We start from the raw sequence: 25548 nt of genomic DNA, 5'->3' as shown, positions 1-25548 counted from the left end.
ATTTGATATATTGCCCTGTATTCAAGGTCCACAGTAGTCTTGGGTATCATTAGAAGGATAGAAACAATTCATCTAGGAATCTAGACAAAATAAAAGAGTTCTTATCTTATTTTTTGGTTGCATAATCTTGCCATGATAATTAGATCATTTTCCTCCCTAACTATTCTTTAGGACAAGAACAGTTTGAGATTGTTTTCCTCTGGCTTTGACCATTAATGCTTGGATTTTCCATGGGATTAGGTGGAAAAATAGTTTTTAGAACTCGCATAACAATTGAACAGTTGGAAGGAACCTAACCTGGATGTTGGGCTAACATGTTGGCTGAGAATTGAGCTAATCATATAAGTTTTCACACCTTTCTTCTCTTTGTTTGATGACTATCATATTATAGAAGGTGTAATTTCAGAAAGTCCTCTACTATGGTGTGGAACACCACTTGCTTATTTGTTGATCCACAAGAAACATTATTGAAAATGGTTCATTGTCTAGAGACAATGAGATGGTGGTTACTGATTTCATTATGTTTTCCTTTGTTAAAGTTGTTGGTTTGATCATATGCCAGAAGCTGAAAACAATTGTGGTTATTTTGCCAAAGGGAAATGGGGTGGGATTCTTAACCAGTCAGATTTCTTAATAAGATTTGCAATTACCACAGCCAAAGTGTATTGGCAATTTTCTTTCTAAGACTTCATTTTCATTTGGGAAAAAAAAAAGAATCCTTGCTAACTGAGTCTTTGCTCTAAAAATGAATAAATTTCAATTTTAGAAAAAGATGGAGTATAGAGATAATATATATCTCACACATTCTCTGAATTGAAAGTGAAATATTGATTGAAGTTTGACAGTCACTGATAAATATTCTAAAGGTACTAGCTGTAAAAAGGTAGTAATGTTTCTTCATGCAGTGTTTTATCCCTTGTATTGCATTCCACTTTACATAAATGGGATTGCGAAGCATCTGAATCACAGCATTATTTATTGTTCTCATGAAATTTTGAGGAATGTTGAAGTTCACTGGGACAGGCAACTCCACTTTGCTTAAGTTGGTCCTTTGTAATGGTTCTAAGTCAGAAAGCACTCTCCTTAACATCTTGGCTGAAATGTTCTCCCAAGTGTAATACCCTAGTTGTTTTTGTCCTTAAGTTATACTTTTCTTAATGTTTTCCTCAATGATTTTTCTTTTTTTCTCTTAAAATTATTCTGATTATATGCTGGATGCCTTAGGGGGGAATATTTAACACTGAAGTCTAATAATGGATCTTTGAAACAGGACCAAGTTTTGTAATTTTTAAGTATAGCCCTATTAAAATTCCAGAGTCCATTGGTACATAGAATAATAATTCATACCATTAAAACATTAATTTGTTTTATTAAAAGGGGTAGATTTTACTTATATAGTATAGCAGTTATATAACATTACTAATGGGGATAAAAATTGGACTTGTGATTTCATGTTATGGGGAGTGCCTGTTGAGAAACTTCAGTGATGCAGTTTGACACCTTTTCTTCCATTTGTAGTCTTAAAAGTGATATGGCTTGTAGTTTAAAAAAATTATATGCACAATCTTTCCAACTAGACACTAAGCTTCTTGGGATCTATGCTCATGTTTTATTTATTTTGTAGGGACTGCCCATCCACATTTGGTGTCTACCTGTCACCAGCTCTTACCTCTGACTCCAAGAAACTGTTGATGTGCAGTGGCACTCAGTAAACTTATTTTTTTAACTCAGTAAAACCACAGGTGACCTACAGGCCTCATATCCATATATGTTTGTGGGATGTGAAGTAAAATGGGAAGATAACAATATTTTCAATAGCCATGAGAGTGGCAAAAGTAAGTTCTTTGGAGTATTTAGATCTTCATCAGATATCAAAGATGCCAAGGTCATCCATTGCATCTCAGGACACCACTACTTGAAGTGTGCTAACTTTTGTCCTGCAATTAAACTTCAATGATTCAAGAAAAGAGGATTTGACTGATGACTGTGCAACTGCGCTTACTTAAAACCAATTCACACAGAAGTCAAAACATAACTCCTCATCCATTCATCATCCACTATTTTACTTCAACATCATGATGTCATTGGTCATCTTTAAAAACAAATGCCACATGCCTACTCATTCCTCTGCGTGCCAGTCATAGTCCTCTTCCTTATTCTCTGAAGTCTCACTTCTATGATGCTTTCTTTAACTAAATGGAGATGATTTTCACTTTTGCAATCCTTGAAAGAACTAACTTAGAGTTCTAATTCTTTTCAATGTTACTTAACCCAAAGTTCAGCATATTGTAGTAAGAAGACTTAGCTTCTAATTTTAACTTTGCCATTAACTTGCATATAAAATATATGTTAATTAAATTTTCTGGACCTCAGATCTATAAAGAATGGGGTTTGTATTTATTTTGTATATAATTTTGTGTTGTGACTGGATTAGTCACTTGGATATCTTAGAATCAGCCGGAGTCACGATAAGCAAAAGTCTTTATTCTTGTTCTTTTGGGGTCACCGTTATGGGATTAGATATAGGAATCTCCACACCTCCTTTCTCTCTCTCCACTGCCAAAGAATGATCCTACTTGTCCTACTTCACCCTCTGATCTCTCTTCCCCTTCTTTGTCCACACCCACAGATCAAGCCAGCACAGAGTTGAGTAGGGTCCAAGCATGTTAATAGAGAATTGTCCAATTGGTAATTAGCCTTATATGCTAGGTTATCTCCATTAAGTGCATCTGCTCAGTTCTAGCCCTTTCTGTCTTGGTGGGTTCTTCCTGATGGAATGATTTCTCCTAGAACCTCCATTTAAGAAGGGCACCTAGGTCAGTCATGTCTCATTCTCCTTCAGATTGCCCTCAGGTCTAGACTTCTTCTACTATGTCCTCATGCCAATTCTTTGTGTCCTCCTATCTTCTCCTTTTCATCTTCTTTTTATGAATTGTCTTTTCTCATTAGAAAGTAAACAGGAAACATATTTGTACTTGTATGTGTACTAAATTTCTTGAGTTTAGGGGCTATATTTTGTATACCATATTTTCCACCAAGTGCCTAATAAAGTGAATTGCATATAATTGCTACAGTGTGTATATTATACATTTAGTAGTATAAAGGATATATGTGTGTGTATATATATGTAATATTTACATATCTACATATACATACATATATGCAATACATATATCCTTATATAATTTGCACATAGTTAACATAGACATAGTAAGTGCTTAATAAATACTTTTTGACGCTGATTATTAGTAGAATGTAAATTCTTTAGGAACAAAGAGTATTTAATTTTCTTCTTTATATTCTCAAGATTTTCACAGGCTCCTACAAATAAAGGACAGTTGATGAATCATTGTTGATTTGAATTGAATAGTCAGACTAAATTTTTTCTCAGTTGTAAAATTATATAAAGATAGCCCCCTAACTTTTGAATACCTTCTAATGAGTTAAGAGTCTCATTGGGCCTCCTGACTTCCTCAACTTAACTTCTTTGGACTTTGAAGTTTTTAGGAAGTACATTGATTTCAGTGTTACTTCATTGATATTCCATCATGAATATTCTCTCCATCATATAATCTACTTTGAACTGCTTGTCAATATCATCCCATAAATCCTCCACAGGTTGCCCACTGAACACTGGGAGCAGCAATAGAACAAATGGGCTGTTTCTCTTTACTCTCCCTCACTCTTGTTTCACAACCCATTTTGCTTTTCTGATGGTATATTGCCGATGCTACCTTTATGTAGTTTCTTGTGTACAGTTATTTCTTGATAACATGTTATAAGCTGATCTTATACCTTACATGTATCTTTTCATTGATCTTAGGGCACCACACAATTCTAAATGTATCTTCCCATCATTTATTATTTCTTAGTTAATGATTATATTTTCCTATTAGTATTCCAATTCAAGAAAACATGTCACTAGATTCTAAGTCTTCAAATTTGGATAGCTTAAGAATTTTCAAAACATTATCATTTCTTTGAAGAACTGACAAATTATGTCCTTAATAGCAACTTCTGCCTGATATTTCAAGAACTCATCATTTGGCTTCATTCCCCAGCATCTGATGAGTAGGAAATCTCATAAAAATTTCTTTTTTTTGTAATTCTTTAAAGTGGAGAAATTGACCCTCCCAAAGTAGAAGGACACAGTGAGCAGTGCCCAGAATGGGAAATTTCCTTATTCCCACATAGCAATAAAAATTTCAATAACAATGGTAGGATTCTGTGTAACTGGCAGCCATGATCTTTTGGCTGTAGAAAAGTTTGTTATAAGTTAAAATGGAGGCCGTGCCATTGTCTTCCATTGAATAAAGCCACTGATCAGCAAGATAAATTCTAAGACCAAATCAACATTTACTTTCTAGAGCAATAAATCTCAATTTTCATGAGCCCAACTTTACCCCAAATGATTAGCAACAGCATAAATATACACAGCCCTTGAACATACAAAGTGGGAAATGTTTGCTTGGTCTATTTCCAACTCCCACCTGTACCCTTGGCTCAGAGCTGTTTCCTGGGAATTCTTATCCCCATGCATCATTTGAATGTATCATAGGATCATAGGATTAGGATAAGAATTCTCTAAGAGTCCTTGGATACTATTTAATACAAGAGTTATTAACAGGTTGTCTATAAAATTGTTTTGTAAAATATATTTTGGCAATATAGTTTCTTTTGAAGCATGTGGATTTAGTTTTATACAAATAAAAACAGGTTAATAGATTTCAAATGTTAAAGAAGTTTATTATAAAAAATGATTTAAAGAGCTTCTAATCTAGTGCAACCAACCCATTTTATAGGTAAAGATGCCAAATTTCAGAGAGTTGTATTGAGAAGTCTAGAATCACATAAATAGTAGCCAGTAGAGCCAGGATTGGAAACCAGGCCTTCTGATGCCAAATTCAGTATTCTTAACATTTTCCTGCTATAGGAAATATTAGGGGGAGGGGCAACATGCATCCAGTGGGACTTCAGAATTAGCTATTTTCTCCAAAGATACAAATGACTCTCATTTTGTTTGTTAATGCTTAGAGGTTGGAAAACAAATTTATCTTTGCATGTAAAACATCACAAGATATGATCTTCCTGATAAACACTAATAATGAATTCATAAAAATTTTTAATAGATCTAATTTTTGGTGTTGTATAGTCTAAAGGTGATTTTATTTTTTACCTATTCTTTGAAAAATGTATTTGCCATTAATGTATTTTTAAAGTGTATATCTCTTTAGTCAGCTCACTTATGATAATTATGATAAAGGTTGATGTTATCTTTATTATGATCTATTTGTTTATTATATGATATTAAAGTCTAATAGTTTATTATAGAATTATGCTTTCTTAGTTTTCTGTAACCTTGTGAAATTCTTTGAGGTTAATTAATAAATTGTATAGATAGAAATGGATAGACATACAGATTTCAAATATATTGTTCAACTCATTAAGAGTTCATTAATATTCTTATTCATTTAGCAAACTTTTATTAAGTACATACCATCAAAAAAACAATGTAATAATTATTGGAGGAAAATAGAAAGATAAATAATAATCTCTTCCCTTACAGAGTTCATGTTGTAGTAGGGGGAGATAAGACAAGTTCATAGATACATATAATACAAATTGAATCTAAGTGCATGAAGAAGGTATATTAGCTGCTGTAATATAAGTTAAGAACAACAGCAACAAGGAAAGATCATAAGATGATTGATGTAGAGTTGGAAGTGACCTTGAGAGGCAATCAAATCCAACTCTGCCATAGGAAGAATTGTATGTGATTTGCAATACAGGGGGACATCAAAACTTTGGCTCAATAAGTATATTATTCAAGCAAACCATTTCCTTTAATACTTCAGGCAATAAACCTGTGGTGGAGCACTGTGTACTTTAGCTTCTTTTCCCATAAAAATGTAAAAGTCTCATTAAATGGTTAAAAATTTCTATTGTAAGTGAAACAACTTTGACCAGGATGTGCCATCCCTTTTACTAAGTGCTTTGTTTTTGTTAATGACATCTTTGTTAAAGTTTTTATTTTGAGATGAAAACAATGAAATAGAACAGCCACACTAAGGTTAAATCTATAGATTTTTTGGAGCAGTGATGAATTGATAAAATGTTTAGGCCTTTATTAAGCCATCCCTTGGGAAGTATAAATATGTTTGAATTAAAATGTCTCAAGGAATACTTAAATGATAGTAGTAGAATCAATCCCATCAAACTACATAGCTAACCACCTAAAGAAATAGTATTTCTCAAAATTGGAAAACATTTCTAGGCATAGTAAATAGATTTGAAAAAAAATTGACGATGTTAATCTTAATTTGTATAAATCACAAAAGTTATTCACATTAGAACAACAGCAAGTCATCAAAACAAAACTGTGATTCAGGATGTTAACAGAGATTGAATGATAACTAGTAGCATTTACTAAATACTTAATGTTTGTACCACACTTAACATTTCTAAGGGCTTTACAGAAAATTTATAAGTCATAACATGGAGGCTCATAAATTTTAGCCTTGCAAATAATTTTTTAAAAATTATTAGGCTCATAAAAATAGTTTTGGCCTACAAATGCACCCATATGCAAGTTAGTGTTTTGGTCCTACTTAAATGGCTAGGTTAGGTTTAAGATGAAGACTATCCATCTTTCTTGACATGGACCCATTAAAGAATGTTGAAAAAAGAGGCATCTAATTCTTATCTAATTCTTCTTGTACCTCTCTTGATTTCATGGGATATTGATTTACTACTGGAAGGAATCCTAAAGGACCTCTAGACTAAACCAGTCATTTAAGGAAATTGGGGTCTAGAGAATTTAGTTGGTTTGCGCAGAGTCACACAGGAAGCAGTTTGGAGTCATACACAAAAAGTTCCTAAACAGTGTATGCCATTTGACTGACCACTGCTAGCGATATAATCAAAAGAGATCAAAGAAATAAGAAAAGATCCCATATGTAGAAAAAAATTTATAGCAATACTTTCTGTAATGACAGCCTTCTCCCACCCTTGACAAAAATTGGAAACTAAAGTTAAGCCCAATCAACTGAGAAGTGGCTAAGCAAGTTTCAGCTTATGAATATGATAGAGTACTGTTGTGTTGTAAGAAATTAGAAACAGGAGATTTTTAACAGGCATGAACAGAACTGATACAAATTGAAGTAAGCAGAACCAGAATGATTCATATTTTAATATCAGTAAAACAAAATAGGAATAAAAATCTGAAGGATTTTGTGGACTAATGAAATGTGAAATGAGTAGAACTATGAGGACAGGTTATACAACACCAATAATGTAAAGACAAACAACTTTGAGAGCTGAGAGAACTATGATCAGTATTTGATTCCAGATGATTGATGATGAAACAAGCTTTCTGTTTCTTGATAGAGAAGTGATATATTTAGAGTGCAGAATAAGACCTAGATATTTTTGTAGGACCACCTGGGTAGTGCATTGGATAGAGTGCTGGACTTGAAGTCAGGAAGAGTCATCTTTATGAGTTCAAATCTGGGTCTGAGATACTTACTAGTTATATAATCCTGGGCAAGTCACTTAACCCTGTTTGTTTCTGTTCCCCATTTATAAAGTGAGCTGGAGAAAGAAGTGGCAAACAACTCCAATACCTCTGCCAAGGAAACCTGAAAAGGAAGTCAAACATGACTGAACAATATTTTTGTGCATCCAATGAGGGAATTTTTTTTTTTTTGCTTTAACTTTGCTTAATTATATATATTTGCTGCAATGAATTTTCTTTTATTTTCTCTTTTTTAAAATTTTCAATTAGAAAGGGAGAAAAATAGATTTCTTTGAATTAAATTTTTAAAAAGAGAGAGAGAAGATAGACCTTACTTATTAGAACTGAGATGGTAAAGTAAGTAGTAATTAGTAAGTAGCAAATCAGTATATTGATGTAATTCTCCAATCACGTGTGTGTGTGTGTGTGTGTGTGTGTGTGTGTGTGTGTGCATAGAGTCTGGGAATGGAGGCATAAATCAAATTTTAGGGAATGACATAAAATAATTAAAGGATGAGAAAAAAGGAGTATACTGGCCGTAGAAGGAAAGGAGAGATAGAATGGAGTAAATTATTTCACATCAAGTGATGCAAAAGACTTATTGGGAGTACAGGAGAAGATGGCAAGTTGGGTGATTAGTATCACTTGAACTTTATTCTCATCTGTATTGTTTCAAAGAGGGAATAATATGCACAATCAGCTGAATATATCTATCTTATTTGACAAGTAAATAGGAGGGGAGGAGATTAAGTAAAGAGGAGAGAAATGATAGAAAGAAATTGTACATATATAAAATGATGTTTAAATAGAGTGGTGGTATATTGAATGGTAAACTAGTGAAATAGAGCTGATACAGAAGACATAATAGTTAATGAACACAGTATAACCTAGTGTTTGCCAAATCTAGAGATCACAGCCTTTGGAATAAGAAACTCACTATGTGATAAAAACTGCTGGAAAACTGGAAAATGTTAGAAACTAGATATAGATCAACATCTCATACTGTTTTCCAAATTAAGGCCAAAATGGATACATGGTTTAGACTTTAAAAGTGACAACATAAGCAAATAAGAAGAGAAAGGAATGATCTATTTGTCAGATCTAAGGGGAAAGGAAAAAATCATGACCAAACAAAAGATAAAGAACATTAAAAATGTAAAATACATAATTTTGGTTATATTAAAATAAAAAAAGCTTTCATACAAAGAAAACCAGTGTAACCCAAAACAGAAGAAAACCAATTAGAAAGAAAACAGAAAGCTGGGAAACAATCTATAATTATTGTTTCTATAAAGGCCTCATTTCTCAAATATATAGAGAACTGAGTCAAGTTTATAAGAATACAAGTCATTTTCCAAATAATAAATGGTCAAAATATTTGAAAATATAGTTTTTAGATAAAGAAATAAAGATATTTATAGGTATATGAAGATGTGCCCTAAATCACTTTTGATTAGAAAAATGCAAATTAAAACATCTCTGTGGTAATATCATCAGATTGACTAAAATGACAAAAAGGGAAAATAACAAATATTGGAGAGGTTATAAGAAATTTAGAACAATAATGCATTGTTGGTAAAATTGTGAACAGATTTAACCATTCCAGAGAACAATTTGAAACTTCCCAAAAGGCAACCAAGCTGTGCAAACCCTTTGATCCAGAAATATTACTGCTCAATCTATATTCCAAAGAGATCATAAAAATGAGAAAAGGACCTACATGTGCAAAAATATATGTAGCAGCTATTTTCATGATGGCAGAATATTGGAACTTGATCTATTGCCCATAACTTGGGGGATTGTTGTGTAATGGATACTATTTTGTAATAAAGAAATGATGAACACATTTCAAAAATAACTGTAAACACTATATGAACTGATGCTCAATAAAGTGATCAGGAGCAGGAAAATATTGTATACAGTATCAGCAACATTCAATTGGCAACTCTGAATGACTCAGCTACTCTCAGCAACACAATGATCCAAGACAAATACACAAGATTCATGAAAGTGCTATAAACATCGAGATAAAGAGCTTATGGATTCTGAATACAGATTGAAGCATTTTTTCATTTACTTTATTCTTTTTCATTTTCTTCCTTTTTATCTATTTCATCTTTCACAATTGTGACTAATATGGAATCTTGTTTATATGATAGAATATATATATATATTATATATCTCAATATCTTTTTAAAATGAGCGCTAAAAATTGTCTTGGTATGCAATTGGGGAAATAGTATTAAATATTGAACAAAAAAGAAGTGGATAGAGCAAAGGCAGATGCTATGTATGTAATTCAATAAAAATCTATTGAGAAACTATTATATAGAAGGAACTCAAATAAAAATACAAAACTGAAAAAAATAGAAGGGAAGATACTGCAGATGTGGACAATAGCATGTACTTTCAGATTGTGTGTGTTTGTTTTTAGTTTTGCTTAACTTTTTCTTGCTTATAAAAGATCTTTTGTAGAATGGAGGTATTTGGTAAATTTTTGTAGTGTAAAAATACAAAATACATCAATAAAACAAACAACAAAAAAGTAAAGAGAAGCATTTGTATTTCAAGTCAAGTTTTCCAGTTCCAGGATCAATTAATAGCTTTCCACTGTATCTTAGGTCTTTTAGTGTTCTCCTTATTGACAAATAACTTCCCTGGGTAAGAAGAGGGAGAATGTAAGATTTTGGAGTACTTATTAAAACATACTGTACTTACCGGCTCTTTCTTGTATTTTATTGCAAGAAACAATAGTTGTTAATGGGGTATGGAGTTAAAAGAGTTTGTCTTAATGGTATGACTCAATTATTTGATTTTAATGAATTTTTTACTTGATGGTTTATCAGTTCTCCATTTTTATAGATCTTAAAAGAAAAACCATACACAGCTTTATGACAAAAGCATTGTATTATCCTGCTATGGGCTGGACTTCTGTTAACTTTAGAAAATTAATTCAATTGCACCGAACCCAATCATTGTCCATGTTAAACAAGATCATTCAGGAATTTCACTTTAGGTCTATAAAGATACATATCTAAAATGGGTTGGCTGTTATTTATGGCCAACTTAAACAAGAGGCTCAGCCAATATTCCTCTTGCCTAATTAAGGGCTCCCATCTTTTAGCTTGCAAAATGCAGGCCATTTGGGAAGAAAGTCCAAAGTATTTCTCTTCCTGCCCCCCCATACATAGTTACAGCTAATCATTTTTGAATATAACTATATATTCACTACATCTCATTAGGACCTAACTGTTCTTTTTCTAAATTGTAGTCTTTATGAAAAAAAAATGAAGTGTTTGGGGTTTGATGCATAATGAAATTCACTGTGTAATAGCTAACTGTCAGAACACAAAAATAGTATATTTTAGGTGTGGATAGAATAATTACACAACTCTTTTTTGCTCACTCAGAATTGGAATTTGGCCAAATAGAATTAGTTTCTGGTTCTATTACTTCCTTAATCTGTCCCCATTAATAAGGACAATTCTAAAAATAATCCTGTTTGCCTGTATGTTTGAGGCAGTGTGTGGTCTATCACCACGGTTACACATTTATAATTCAGCTGACTCTTTGATTGGTTCCTATTCTGTGACAGAAGAATGCAGATGTTAATTTGATCTGAAGCCTGTTTATACACTATATTTTATAATGTATATCTTAGGATAGAGGACTGAATTTTATGAGACTAGGATTTCTGTCAAGTTCCCACTCCACCCTGCTCTAATTGGGTCTGACCCCAGAGTTGAATAAAGAACAAAGAGTTCTGCAACTAAAAGTATTTCGTGGCATGTCCTATCTTGCCCTCAGTAAATTGGAAAATTTACAATTTTATCCAGTAAGTTTGTGTTTGATAGTGCAACTCATCTCCTAAATACTTCATAAATGGAAAACACATTAAAAAATCCCCTGATCACAAATCCAAAACACTTTCCCAAGAATTTAGTTTAACCCAAACTAATTTCTTTTTAGTATACAGATGAGGCCATGTTCATCATTGATTTTTAATGCCTATTCTTTAGCAGGTCTAAGTAAGCCTCTTCTGCATAAAGAAAGACATCAAAGTCGCATATAATATTAAAGCAATTTGTTCAAAGTTAAAAAGGGAGTTAGTAGTTAGTAATATTGCTGGGATTAGCATGCACAATTACTAATTCCTTAATTTCTCATTTGGTATTGTATATGGTGACTGTCCAGATCTGTGACCGGATCCTTTATTTTTTTTTAATAGTATTTTATTTTTCCAAATACATGTAAAGATAGCTTTCAACATTCACCTTTGCAGAACTTTGTGTTCCAAATTTTTCTCCCTTCCTCTCTCCTCCCCTCTCTCCAAGACAGCAAACAATCTGATATAGGTTAAACATGTGCAACTCTTCTTTTTTTAATTATAGTTTTTTATTGACAGAACATATGCATGGGTAATTTTTCAACATTGTCTCTTGTGTTCACTTCTGTTTTTTCCCTTCCCTCCCTTCACCTCCTCCCCTAGATATCAGGCAGTCTTATACATGTTAAACATGTTAAAGTATATTTTAGATACAATATATGTATGTAGATCCGTACAGTTCTCTTGTTGCACAAGAACAATAGGATTCAGAAGGTAAAATAACCAGGGGGAAAATCAACAAAAATGCAGGTTAGTCCACATCATTTCCCAGTGTTCGTTCTCTGGGTATAACTGATTCTGTCCATTATTGATCAATTGGAACTGAATTGGATCTTCTCTTTGTCAAAGATATCCACTTCCACCAGAATACATCCTCATACAGTATTGTTGAAGTGTATGATGATCTCCTGGTTCTGCTCATTTCACTTAGTATCAGTTCATATAAGTCTCTCCAGGCCTTTCTGAAATCCTCCTGCTGGTCATTTCTTACAGAATAATAATATTCCATAACATTCACATACCAAAATTTATTGAGCCATTATCCAATTTATGGGCATCCACTCAGTTTCCAATTTCTGGCCACTACAAAGAGGGCTGCCACAATCTTACATATACAGGTCCCTTTCCCTTCTTTAAGATCTCTTTGGGATATAAGTCCAGTAGTAACACTGCTGGATCAAAGAGTATGCACAGTTTGATAACTTTTTGAGCATAGTTCCAAATTGCTTTCCAACATTGCTGGATGTATTCACAATTCCACCAACAATATATCAATGTCCCAGTTTTCCCACATCCCCACTAACATTCTGCATTTTCTTTCCTTGTCATTCTAGTCAATCTGACAGGTGTATAGTGGTATCTCAGAAGTCTCTTAATTTGCATTTCTCTGATTAATAATGACTTGGAGCATCTTTTCATGTGGCTAGAAATAGTTTCAATTTCTTTGTCTGAGAATTGTCTGTTCATATCCTTTGACCATTTATCAATTGGAGAATGGCTTGATTTCTTATAAATTAGAGTCAATTCTCTAGGGTCAATGTTTTGGAAATGAGTTCTTTATCAGAACCTTTGACTGTAAAAATGTTCCCAGTTTATTGCTTCCCTTCTAATCTTGCCTGCATTAGTTTTGTTTGTACAAAAACTTTTTGGTTTAATATAATCAAAATTTTCTATTTTGTGATGAATAATGATCTTTAGTTCTTCTTTGGTCATAAATTCCTTGCTCCTCCACAGATCTGAGAGGTAAACTCTCCTATATTCTAATTTATTTATAATCTCATTCTTTATGCCTAGATCATGAACCCATTTTGATGTTATCTTGGTGTATGGTGTTAAGTGTGGGTCCATGCCTAGTTTCTGCCATACTAATTTCCAATTTTCCCAACAATTTTTGCAACAGTGAATTCTTATTCCAAAAGCTGCAGTCTTTGGGTGTGTCAAACACTAGATTATTAAAGTTATTGACTGTTTTGTCCTTTGAACCTAACCTATTCCACTGATCAGCTAGTCTATTTCTTAGCCAATACCAAATGGTTTTGGTAACTGCTGCTTTATAATATAATTTTAGATCTGGTACAGCTAGGCCACCTTCATTTGATTTTTTTCATTAGTTCCCTTGAAATTTTGTTTTTCCATATGAACTTTGTTGTTATTTTTCCTAGGTCATTAAAATAGTTTTTTGGGAGTCTGATTGATATAGTGCCAAATAAATAGATTAGGTTAGGTAGTATTGCCATCTTTATTATATTTGCTAACTCTATCCAAGAGCACATAATATTTTTCCAATTGATTATATCTGGCTTTATTTGCGTGGAAAGTGTTTTGTAGTTTTGCTCATATAGTTCCTGATTTTCCCTTGGCAGATAGATTCCCAAATATTTTATACTATCTATAGTTACTTTAAATGGAATTTCTCTTTGTAACTCTAACTGTTGGATTTTGTTAGTGATATATAAGAATGCTGATGACTTATGTGGATTTATTTTGTATCCTGCAACTTTGATAAAGGTGTGGATTATTTCTAATAGCTTTATAGTAGAATCTCTTTGGTTCTCTAAGCATATCATCATATCATCAGCAAAGAGTGATAATTTGGTTTCCTCATTACCTATTCTAATTCCTTTAATCTCTTTCTCGACTCTTATTGCTAAAGCTTTCATTTCTAATACAATATTGAATAGTAATGATGATAGTGGACAACTTAGTTTCACTCCTGATCTAATTGGGAATGGGTCCAGTTTGTCCCCATTGCATATGATAGTTACTGATGGTTTTAAATAGATGCTACTGATTATTTTAAGGAAAAGTCCATTTATTCCTATACTCTCAAGTGTTTTTAATAGGAATAGATATTGGATTTTATCAAATGCCTTTTCTGTATCTATTGAGATGATCATATGGTTTTTGTTAATTTGGTTATTGATATGATCAATTACACTAATAGTTTTCCTAATATTGAATCATCCCTGCATTCCTGGTATAAATTCTACTTGGTCATGGTGTGTTATCCTGGGGATGATTTTCTGTAGTCTTTTTGCTAATATTTTATTTAATATTTTAGCATCAATATTCATTAGAGAGATTGGTCTATAATTTTCTTTCTCTGTTTTCAACCTACCTTGTTTAAGTATAAGTACTATGTCTGTGTCATAAAAGGAATTTGGTAGGACTCCTTCATTCTCTATTTTTTCAAATAGTTTATATAGCATTGGGGTTAATTGTTCTTTAAATGTTTGGTACAATTAACATATAAATCCATCTGGTTCTGGGGATTTTTTTCTTAGGGAGTTGATTAATAACTTATTCTATTTCTTTTCCTTATTATTCTTTTTCCTTTTCTTCTCCCATTTTTTAATGAGGTGAGAGAAGTTTCTCTGTAAACAAAATATGTCAATTATTTTCTCTTTGAGCCAAATCTGATGAGAGTAAGATTCACACAATATTCCTCCCCCTCTATAAATTCAGATATGATAGGTTTCCTTTGCCTCTTCATGGGATGTAATTTCCTCTTTTTATCTCCCCTTTTCCCTTTTTTTGATACTATCCCCTTTCCATTTCTACTTCCCTTTTTATGTTATATTAGTAAAGTCAAATTATACATGCACTCTTTATGTATATCCATAACAGGAATACAGTTCTCAAGAGTTCTTTTTACCTGTTTCTGCTTCTCTTGAGTCCCATGATTGGAGGTCAAATTTTTTGTTTAGTTCTGGTTTTTTCATTAGAGACAAATGGAATTCATCTGTTTCATTAAATGTCCATCTTCTTCCCTGGAAGAAAATGCTCAGCTTAGCTGGGTAGTTCATTCTTGGCTGTATTCCAAGTTCTTTTGTCTTTTGGAATATCAGAGACCAGGCCCTTCGATCTTTTAATGTGAAAGCAGCAAGATCTTGAGTGATCCTTATTGTGGCTCCTTGGTATTTAAATTGTCTTTTTTTTTCTGGCTGCTTGTAATATTTTTTCCTTAGTCTGATAGTTCTGAAATTTAGCCACAATATTCCTTGGAGATTTTATTTTAGGATCTTTTTCAGAAGGTGTTTGATGAATTATTTCAATGCCTATTTTACCTTCTGATTCTATTACATTTGGGCAGTTCTCTTTGATGATTTCCTGTAAAATAGTATCTAGGCTCTTTTTTTTTTCATCATAATTTCCAGGAAGTCCAATAATTCTCAGATTATCTCTACTAGATCTATTTTCCAGGTCTGTTGTTTTTCCAAGTAGATATTTAACATTATTTCTATTTTTTTCTTTTTTTTTCTTTTTTTTCTTTTGCTTGACTGATTCTTGATGTCTCAATAAATCATTCATTTCTATTTGTTCAGTTCTGATTTTTAATGAGTTTTTTCTTCATTAGTTTTTTTTAAACTTCTTTTTGTATATGTCCAATTGAATTTTTAAATGGGATTTTTTCCCATTTCACTATTTTTTTTTTACTGAGTTATTTTCTTTTTCCAATTCACAAATCCTACTTTCCTGGGAATTCTTTATTTTTTTCCAATTCACATTTCAGGAAGTTGTTTTCTTTTTCCACTTTATCAAATTTTTCTTTTTTTTCCACTTTATCAAATTTTTCTTTAAATGAGTTATATGCCTTTTCTGTAGTCTCTTATATAGCTTCTCTTTCCTTTCCCCATTTTTCTTCTAGCTCTCTTTTAAGATTTTTTATAATTTCTTCTAGGACAGCCTTCTTTGATGGGGATCAGGTTACATCCCCCTTTGGGGGTTTTGTTTGGAGACTGTCTGCTATTAGTCTCCTGGGGTTGAAAACCTGCTCTCTTTCTGTATAGAAGCTATTAATGGTAAGGTTTGGCTTTTTTACTAATTTTTTTAAAAGCCCTTAGGGTCTGCCTTCAGGAAAAGGAGGTTACCAGCTTCTTCTGCAGAGCAGGGATAGATATATGGACAGTAGCTGTCCTGCAAATGGAGTGGCCAAGCTGTGAAAATGCTCTGGGAATAGCCCCACACAGCAAAAGTGTCTCTGCCTTGGGAATAGTCTTGCTGTATGGATCAGCGGCTGCCCTGGAGCTAGCAGCTGGGCAGCAAAAGTGTCACTGCCTAGGCAGAATCCCCCTGTGTGCCAATCAGAGGCTTCCCTGGGAAGAATCCAGCACCAGAAGTGTTTCTTCTCTGGGAAGCAAAGCAGCACTGCAGAAGTTTTATTGCCCCAGACAGAGCCCTCTTGCAGATTTGTGGCTGCCCTGGGCAAAGCCCCCCCTCCCTAGCACTGTGCAGATTAGAGGCTGCCCCGGGCAAAAGCCCTGTGCTGCAGAATGTGGCTGCACAGTTGTGCTATGATCTGTGTTTAGTCACTCACTTCTGTGGGTGGGTATAGCTAGATCCTGTTAGATTCCGGTATTTTTTGTAGTACACTCTACCTTTGGCTTTAACTTTTCTGATGATCTACTGCTTTGTAACCAAAGCAGAGCAGCCAACCTGTGGTAGCTGTAAATTTTCCAGCCACAGAGACCATCCTCTCAGTATGCTAGCCTCTGGTTCTATCTCCCTGCCTCTGCTGGCCTGTTCCTGCCAATCAGGACAAACCTTTTCTGGTGATTTTCCAGATTATCTTTGGCTGGCAAATTGCTGTACTTCCAATCTTCCTGAATTTTACCAGTCAAGCACTATTTTTGACGCTAAATGAATGTTGTGTGTGTCTTCTCTGCCATCTTGGCTCCGCCCCCAAGAACTTTGTTCTTTATTGAATTATTAAGATGACCCTGGGTTCTTTAAAAGAAGAATGTAAGCTTTCACAAGTCCTAACAAAGTACAAAATTTTCAAGTACTAGTGATTGTTCTTCTTTGAGGACAAACTTAGCAGAATTCAGAGAGTTATATTATCAATTTTTTCATAGAGTAAGAATGTTATTGACCATAAAATTTAATGTATTAAGTCTTTGAGAAGCTGCTATTTGCATCAGTAGAGGGAGTATATACATGGACAGAGACACAGCTATTTAATTTTATATATATATATATATATATATATTTATATGTATGTATTCCACATAATGACCATTATAGATTTGATGATAGTTCACATTTATATACTTTGTAAAATGTTCCACACATAATAATTCATTTGATCCACACAAAAAGCTTGTGAATTAGATATTTTTATGAACTCCATTTTTCAGAAGAGAAAACCAACGTTCAGATAGTCTGTGACTTATCTAGGGTAAACGAAACTAGTAGATATAGTAAGCAAGCCTCTATATCCTGAGGTCAAGAGCTCTATTTCCTTAAGCCTGTCTTTCAGACTTATAGGCTAGATTTTGTGATTTTCAAAATTAAAAAGTAAAATTTTAGGAGGCTGTAAATAGGTATTAAAAATATTCAAATCTTTTCTGGAATCTAACCATTTCTGTGTGGTAATATAAAAATGTTTGAAAGATAAAATGTCCTTATATGATATGACATGGTATTTAAGTGAAATATTTGGAGAAAGCAGAGGCCTGAAGTTGTATTCTAAATCTGACATTTATAATCATGAAGAAAAAATTCATCTTCTCTGAGTCTTGGTTTTCTTATCTTCAAAATGGGAGTGATATGGCTTATAATAATTATCTAACAGGATTGTTGCAAATATCAAATTGAATTATATATATATATATATATTTATTATACATATACATATAAATTATATATATACATATATATATGTGTGTATATATATATACATATACATATATATATATATATATATATCTTTTTGTAAGCTGCCTTAGTTTCTTCAACTATAAAATGGGGATAGTCATAGCATCTATCTCACAAAATGACATAGTATTTAATTTATAAAAATTTTTATAAACCTTAAAGCACTATATAAATGTCAGTTATTTTTGAGGACAGTAGATAAAAAGCAGACCTGGAGTCAGGAAGATAAGCTCCAATTTGACCTCAAACACTTATTAGATATGTGATCCTGGGTGGGTCACAACCCTGTTTGCCTCAGTTTCCTCATCTGTAAAATGAGATGGAGAAAGAAATGGCAAATCAGTCTAACATATATTTTTTTTTTGCTAAAAGAACCCAAAAGAGTTCACAAAAAGTCCCAGCACTGGAAATGACTAGATAACAAAAAACTATTATTATTAATAACAACAGACTTTTTTCATTCCCCTTAGTTCTATTGAATTAGATTAAATAAAACTGTTTTAATGGTATAGATAAATAACAACAAATAGCATTCTTTCTCACCCTTTACAACAGTGCATTTTATATGCCACTGTAGATATGAATAGGAATTGCAAATTATAAAATATGATGAAAATTTTGGTCTTGTCATCAAGGAAAAAAAAAAGAATCAAAATAAAATGAATAACATAAAATATATGTAATTACAGGATGAACTGAAAGCTTTGTTCAGAAATAGGTTAGACTATGACAATGCTCAATATAAGAGCATTAGACAATTGTCAATTGACCTCAAAGAGGAAGGAGACCAGTATCAGAGTATAATTCTGGGGGGAAAATAGCAATGAAAGTATTATAATACTAAATTGTATGCAACCTTTTTCTATTTTGAAGAACATCTGAAGTAGGGAAGCATCCAGAATGAGTCTAATGATTCTGAAAGAATATGTTAACAGGGTTGACATCATTGGAAAGGAGCCTATTTTGGGTAAAGAGTTTGTGTTGGGACAAACTTTTTTTTTGCTGATGGCTTTGTATTATAGCTTCTATGGTGTTATCTAAACAACCTCCTCTTTTTCAGTTTTTGAATTCTACTCCAATTCTGTTTTGCAAATTTTTTGTAATATACTGAATTTGTGGGCACCAGAAAACACTTCTTATTGATCACATTGTGCCATTCTGGTTAAGCTTTTAGATAATCACTGTGACCACATTGTCTCTTCCCACCCACTAAGTATATTCAGTCTCTCTGGTTTTCTCAGTTACCCTTGATCATGTAAACTCCTCTCTGAAAGGAAATAACTTTCTGGAAAATACTTAAATACTTTTAAGCCTTTTGTTTGCCATTTCACCATGTCTGAATAGTTATAGAACAAATAAGGGCATTATAGAAAAAAGGAAGACCTTGAAGATGCATCCATACTTTGTATATTCATACATATCACTAGATCATGTATTATTTTTGACTATTCCTTCACCATTACTTTTTGAGTTACTAAACTACCTTTGTCCTTTGATCCAGCAATATACAACTTGATCTATTTCCAAAGATGATTAAGGAAAAAAAAAAGCATTTATATTTTCTAAAATGCTTATAAAAGTTCTCTTTGTGGTGGCCAAGAAATGGAAATTGAAGGAAAGCTGATCATTTGGAGAATGGATGAACAAGCTGTAGTATATGATTGTGATAGAATACTGTTATGTTGTAAGAAGTGATAAACTCAATGATATCAGAAAAACATGGAAAGATTTACACAAAATAATGAAGAATGAAAAGAACAAAACCAAGATAACATGGTATACAGAAACAGTAATATTGTTTTAAGAAAGATTATTATTTTGCATATTATAAATATTAAAATTAACTATAAAGAACATATGAAGAAAGATACCATCTATATTCAAAGAAAGAACTGATAAATAGAAGTATATATAGAATTATTTTACATATGTGTATTAGGTCTGTAGGTCTGTATATATTATACTCACATATATTATGCACATGCATATATGTATGCATATGTGTATATTTATACATATTTATATTTAATGGTAATTATTCCTAGGGTTGGGGGAGGATGGAGAAAAAATGATTCCTTGGCTAATGCCTGGTAAGTATTAATTGGGCACTCATAAACCCATAAAGTTTTAAAATCTAAGATACTTGGAAAGGAATTCAGGAGTCATTTAATTTAACTTATGATTCAGAATGTATGTGACTTCACATTTTTTCCTGGTTCTCGAGGCCTTCCATTATTTGAATTTTACCACCACAAGAAATGTTTATTATAGGGTCCTTCTTTTCTCATTGGGAACTCTCTCACTTGAACTACCATTTAAGAAGAACCTGTCATACTTTACCTCACTTATACCCACATTCAGGTTTCCTCTTCTTTCTCTTTTCAGTACCCTTTATAACCAACCTCCTAATAACTTTCTAGACTTATTACAACTGCCTCCTCACCATGTATTCTTACACTGACCTTCCGGTTGTTCTGTGAATAAAATCCATTTTTTCATTCTGGGAATTTTTCCTGGGTATCCTCTGGAATACTCTCCCTACTCATTTCTACCTACTAACTTCCCTGATTTCCTTTAAATTACAGCTAAATTCTCATCTTTTACAAAAAGCACTTTCCAACCCCTTTTACTTTTAGTGCCTTCCCTCTGTTAATTATTTCCTATTTATCTTGTATATACCTTGTTTCTACAAATGTTGTATAATGTTGACTCTACCATTAGACTGTGAGCTTCTTGGTAAGGACCATCTCTGCTTCTTTTTGTATTCCCAGCCCAAACAGTGCCTGACACATAATAGGTGCTTAATAAATGTTAACTGATTGATTGAATAATTTCCCTTTTACCTCCTGAATTCTTCTCCATCAGTGATTTTTCTTCCACTTCCTATATGCACCTTACTTACTCTACTCTATCTGTTATGTCCTCACATAGAACTCAGGTAATTAGTAGGGCAGCTAGCTGATGAAGCCATTAGGGGGCCTTCCTGGAGTGAAGAAATCTCATCTTCCTGAGTCCAAATCTGGCTTTAGACAGTTACAGGTTATGTGACTCTGGGCAAGTCAAGTAACCTTTTTTGTCTTAAGTTTTTCTCATCTGTAAAGTAAACTAAAGAAGCAAATGGAAATCTATTTCAGAATTTTTGCCAAGGAAATCCCAAATGGAGTCCCCAAAACTCAGATATACCTGAAAGACAAACAACAGGTAGTCAATAAGTATTTAGTAAGTGCCTACTATGTGCCAACTGTTGGGACTGTCAAGAATATAGAGGTCAAAGATAGTCTTTACTCTTTAGGAATCTAAAAGATAAATTAATAACATATAAATGTTAAAGCAAGCTATATACAGGATTAATAGGAAACAATCAATAAACACAAGGTATTAGAATTATAAGAAGAAGAATATGAATTAGAAGGGATTAGCAAAGAAATCTTATTGAAGGAAATTAGCTGAGAACAGAAAGAAGCTATAGAGTGAAGATGAGAAGGGAGAACATTTCAGGTATGGAGCATTAATTTCTGGTAGTATGCAGAATAGCTAGAGAAATAAAGATGAGGCTGTGAAACTGAAATCTGCTTCCATTAACTTTCTCAAATGACTGAGAAAGTTGCTAAGGCTGAAATCAAGTCTAAATGATTGGTTTTTGATTTGGTTAAAAAGATGTTTATATGACCATCACTTAAATTGGTTTTGGTGGCAAAAGTAGCCACATTGATTAGGTAAGTGTCACAGAATCTCATGCAAACAACTCCATTGTGTTTAAATTGAACTGATTCAGTTCTCAGAAATCATATTCTTTTATCTCCTCTTGCTTTGAACAGGGCATAATGACTACATGTGTCCTGCGACTAACCAGTGCACCATTGACAAGAACAGAAGAAAGAGTTGCCAAGCCTGTCGACTGCGAAAGTGCTATGAAGTGGGCATGATGAAAGGTGGTAGGTACCACCTGGCGAGGACCATATAATATATATTTTATTACCATATAATTTTGTCCTTGTTTAGTATCAGAGGGGTCAGTGAGATGAATTTTAGCCATCATTCTTTTAATTCAGTTTTCAGTGAGAGTTTTATTATTAAAAAGTATTGGGGCAGCTAGGTGGCACAGTGGATAGATCACCAGCCCTGAATGATCTGAATTCAAATCTGGTCTCAGATACTTAACATTGCCTAGCTATGTGACCCTGGGCAAGTTACTTACCATCAATTGCCTCAGCAAAAAAAAAAATACCACAATATATCCCCCAATAGATATTGATATATGTACATATGTATATACATACATATATATGAAAGTGTATCTGAAATTCTTTATGTGATTATTTCATATTCTCTCAATGTGCTTTAAGACAAAAAATGTGTGGAAAATACATTGCAAAAGGAAGAGACCATTTAAAAAATAATCTTAAAAATTATCTTTCCCTTACTATCTACTATTGTTTGAAGCTAGGAAACTATTTCTGAAATGCTATGTAACTCTCAAAATCAAATCTTGCAAGTGTGAAAATAAGATGCTTATACCTTAGGAGAATATTGATGTTTACTGAAATGACTGGAAATCATTCTGTCTGTCAGACCATGTTCATCCTCATAATTCCTAAACTAGTATGTATGAGGCATAAAATACCTATTAAAATAGAATATTCTCAAGTTATCTAGGAACCTAAATATATTCTTCATCTCTGCTATTACACCATCTTCTAATTCTTTGTAACTTCCCTACAAAGACTAGCCAAATGCTTGGCTCACAGTAGGCACTGAACAATTGTTGAGTGATTGAGTGTATACAGTTAGTGAGGGAGGAAGTTGGAACTAGCAGAAGTCACAGTATAGCTGTGGGGACAAATATACAATTAACATTAATATTCGCAGATAGAGAGGAAGCTCAGTGAAGTGGGCCTCAGAACCATGCAGATCTGGGTTCAGATCCTCCCACTGACATACTGTCCTTAGGCAAATCATTGAATTTCTCATTGATATAAATAATTCTCCAAGCTATTAATTGCAGAGTCTGCACTAGAAATGAGAGTTCCCTATGACAATAATCCCTAGTGCTAGATACAGCTAGATACAACATTTGTACAAGTGCATAAAGAACAAGAATAGGACAAGAATTTTGCTTGGTATTTGTTCTAATAGGAAAAAGGGTCCTAATGGAAGTACGAAATTGTGGTTTTAAAAAAGGGTAATGTGCAAAACATGCTTGAGTTTCTAATTTGACAAATAAGAGGAAGCTGGCTGCTTAAAACATTCAACGGACTTGAACAAAGGAAGGAGAGGGAAAAAGAATCAAGTGTGGGAATCAGTGAAAAGATAAAGCTGGATAGGACTGAAGATGTGAACTGATGTGGTAACAGTGAGAAAATCTTCTACTTGTGGTCAACACTGAGGCCCTATAGCTACTTACTAAATGCAACATTTGAAGTAAATTTTCCATGATGCATAGATGGATTATTTGATTTACACATTGGGTGAACTATGATTAAATGTCGAGTATATAAAAAAGGCAGTTTAATTCAAAGAGTAATTAATTCCAAGAATTTTACTGCTGTATTCAGAAAATGACACCTTGAGTCATAAACAGATTAAATATTTAAGGAATTCATCTCTCTCTGAGCTGTTGGAGAATTAGTAAGACTTAATTAAACCCACAAAAAGCTACTTAAGGTAACTTGATATGTGACAAGAATTTAATAGTGAAAGAGATGAAATTTGAAACAGTAAAAGTCAAAGTCAAATTGCTCTGCTTTCTGAGATCCTAGTTTCAAAACAGCTGTTTAAATTCCTCAGATTCCCTCAGAAAGCCAAAAGTGTCCACTTGTTGAGTCTGAAATTAGCTTTTTTTCTATAAGGATGCCCAAATAAAAGTGATGTTCTCTTATGTAATCCCTCCTTCACAAAAAGACTTTTGCTTTCCTGTAACAGTCTCTCTCTCTCTATGTGTATGTGTGTATTATCTTGTTTCAATTGAACACATCTCCTAAATCTAAGTAGAATAAAAACCATCACCACCATTTAAAAAATAAGAAAACATATATACAGCTTAAATGATTGTTTCCCTTCCACACATCTATATTAAATGATATTCCCAAAGACTTAATGCCCTCTACATTATAATAACTTAGATTTTGGGGATACCCTGTATATATGTATATCAATATGACAGCTAAGTGACATTGGATAGAGAGATAATCCTTGGTATCAGGAACATAAGTTCAAATATAGTCTCAGATATTTACTTATTGTGTGATCCTAGATGAATCATTTTACATATATGGTCCAGTTTCCTCATCTATGAAATGGAGTAATAATAGATTCCAGGGTTGTTGAGAGGATCAAATGAAATAATATTCGTAGAGGCCTTTGAAAAGCTTAAAGCACTACATGAATACTAAACATTTTTAAATTTTAATTTTCATTTATTAGTATATTCTATCTTCCTTCTCCTCTTCTGCTATATCTTAAAATAAAGAAAAAAATTAAAAGGTAATAAACAACTCATTAAAACTAAAATATCAGCCTAGTCCAAAGTTACATGTACTTAACTTCCATACCAATAATTTTCCACCTCTTCAAAAGAAATAGGGGAAAAGACTAGGAAAGAATACATTCTCTCCTATCTCTTAGTTGAAGAGATTGCATGCATACACATACACACACATGCACATTCCCTTTCCCCTGTCTTTCTCTCCCCTGCCATTTTACTTTTCATCAAATTTTACAATACTAATTGTATTTATTGTTTCTTATAGTCAAGTCTGTGATGATACATATTTAACAATCAGCTCTCCAAAAAAAATTATCACACACTTTTAAATTTAATCTGCATTATTAACATTCTCTTTGACACTCTCTTAAATCTAGACAATTTCAAAAACAATAATTCAGGTCCTTATCTGTAGAGTTTTCAGCTTCCAGTGTTAAATGTTCAGTGTATGTTCAATATTTGGTTCTCCTGAGCTAATATTTAGAGCTGACTCTAATACTCCTTTGTCACAGTGCAATAACATTCAATTACATTCATGTGCCATAGTTTATTTAACCATCTCTCAATTGCTAGATTAAAAAAAATTCTTTCTTAATGCTTTGTTCTGAGTTTTTTGTTAATATAAAGAGTATTGCTATATCTATTTGGTACACATGTATTTAGATGACTCAAAATGCATGATGCAACTCAAAAATTAGTTATGAAGTAAAATTATGGTAGAATGGATTTTGATGACAATTTAAAATAAATTAGCTAGGCTTTTAATAAATCACTTCCCCCTTTTTGGTTAGAAATTATCAAAGGGTTCTTACTGTGGTAGCAAAACACTGAACTAAATCATAGGACCCTAAATCAACTCCCACTCCCATTACTGACTGTCTGTAAGACTTTGGACTAGTGATATTATCATTTTATTTGACAAACATCATCTTTTATACTATCAAGATTAAACCTGAGGGATCTTTTGTTTATATGAAGAAAGAATGTTTAAATTGGAATAAATGAAAG

General features: G+C 32.9%; 1 protein-coding gene across 19 annotated transcripts in view; it reads left to right on the top strand.

Moving 5' to 3' along the window:
* ESR1 (estrogen receptor 1) overlaps nucleotides 1-25548 on the top strand; it is a 477882-nt gene that overhangs the window by 199495 nt on the left and 252839 nt on the right. For 15 of the 19 annotated variants that reach the window (XM_074309534.1, XM_074309528.1, XM_074309533.1 and 12 more), the window contains one exon: nucleotides 21875-21991. In XM_074309534.1, coding sequence (XP_074165635.1) covers nucleotides 21875-21991 — 117 coding nt within the window. The remainder of the gene's footprint in view (nucleotides 1-21874; nucleotides 21992-25548) is intronic. The other 4 variants (XM_074309519.1, XM_074309521.1, XM_074309524.1 and 1 more) reach the window with 1 other exon arrangement.

This window comes from Sminthopsis crassicaudata, chromosome 4, assembly GCF_048593235.1.
Source record: "Sminthopsis crassicaudata isolate SCR6 chromosome 4, ASM4859323v1, whole genome shotgun sequence".
Taxonomy (NCBI): Eukaryota; Metazoa; Chordata; class Mammalia; order Dasyuromorphia; family Dasyuridae; genus Sminthopsis; species Sminthopsis crassicaudata.
This window is presented reverse-complemented; position numbering and strand designations above follow the sequence as displayed.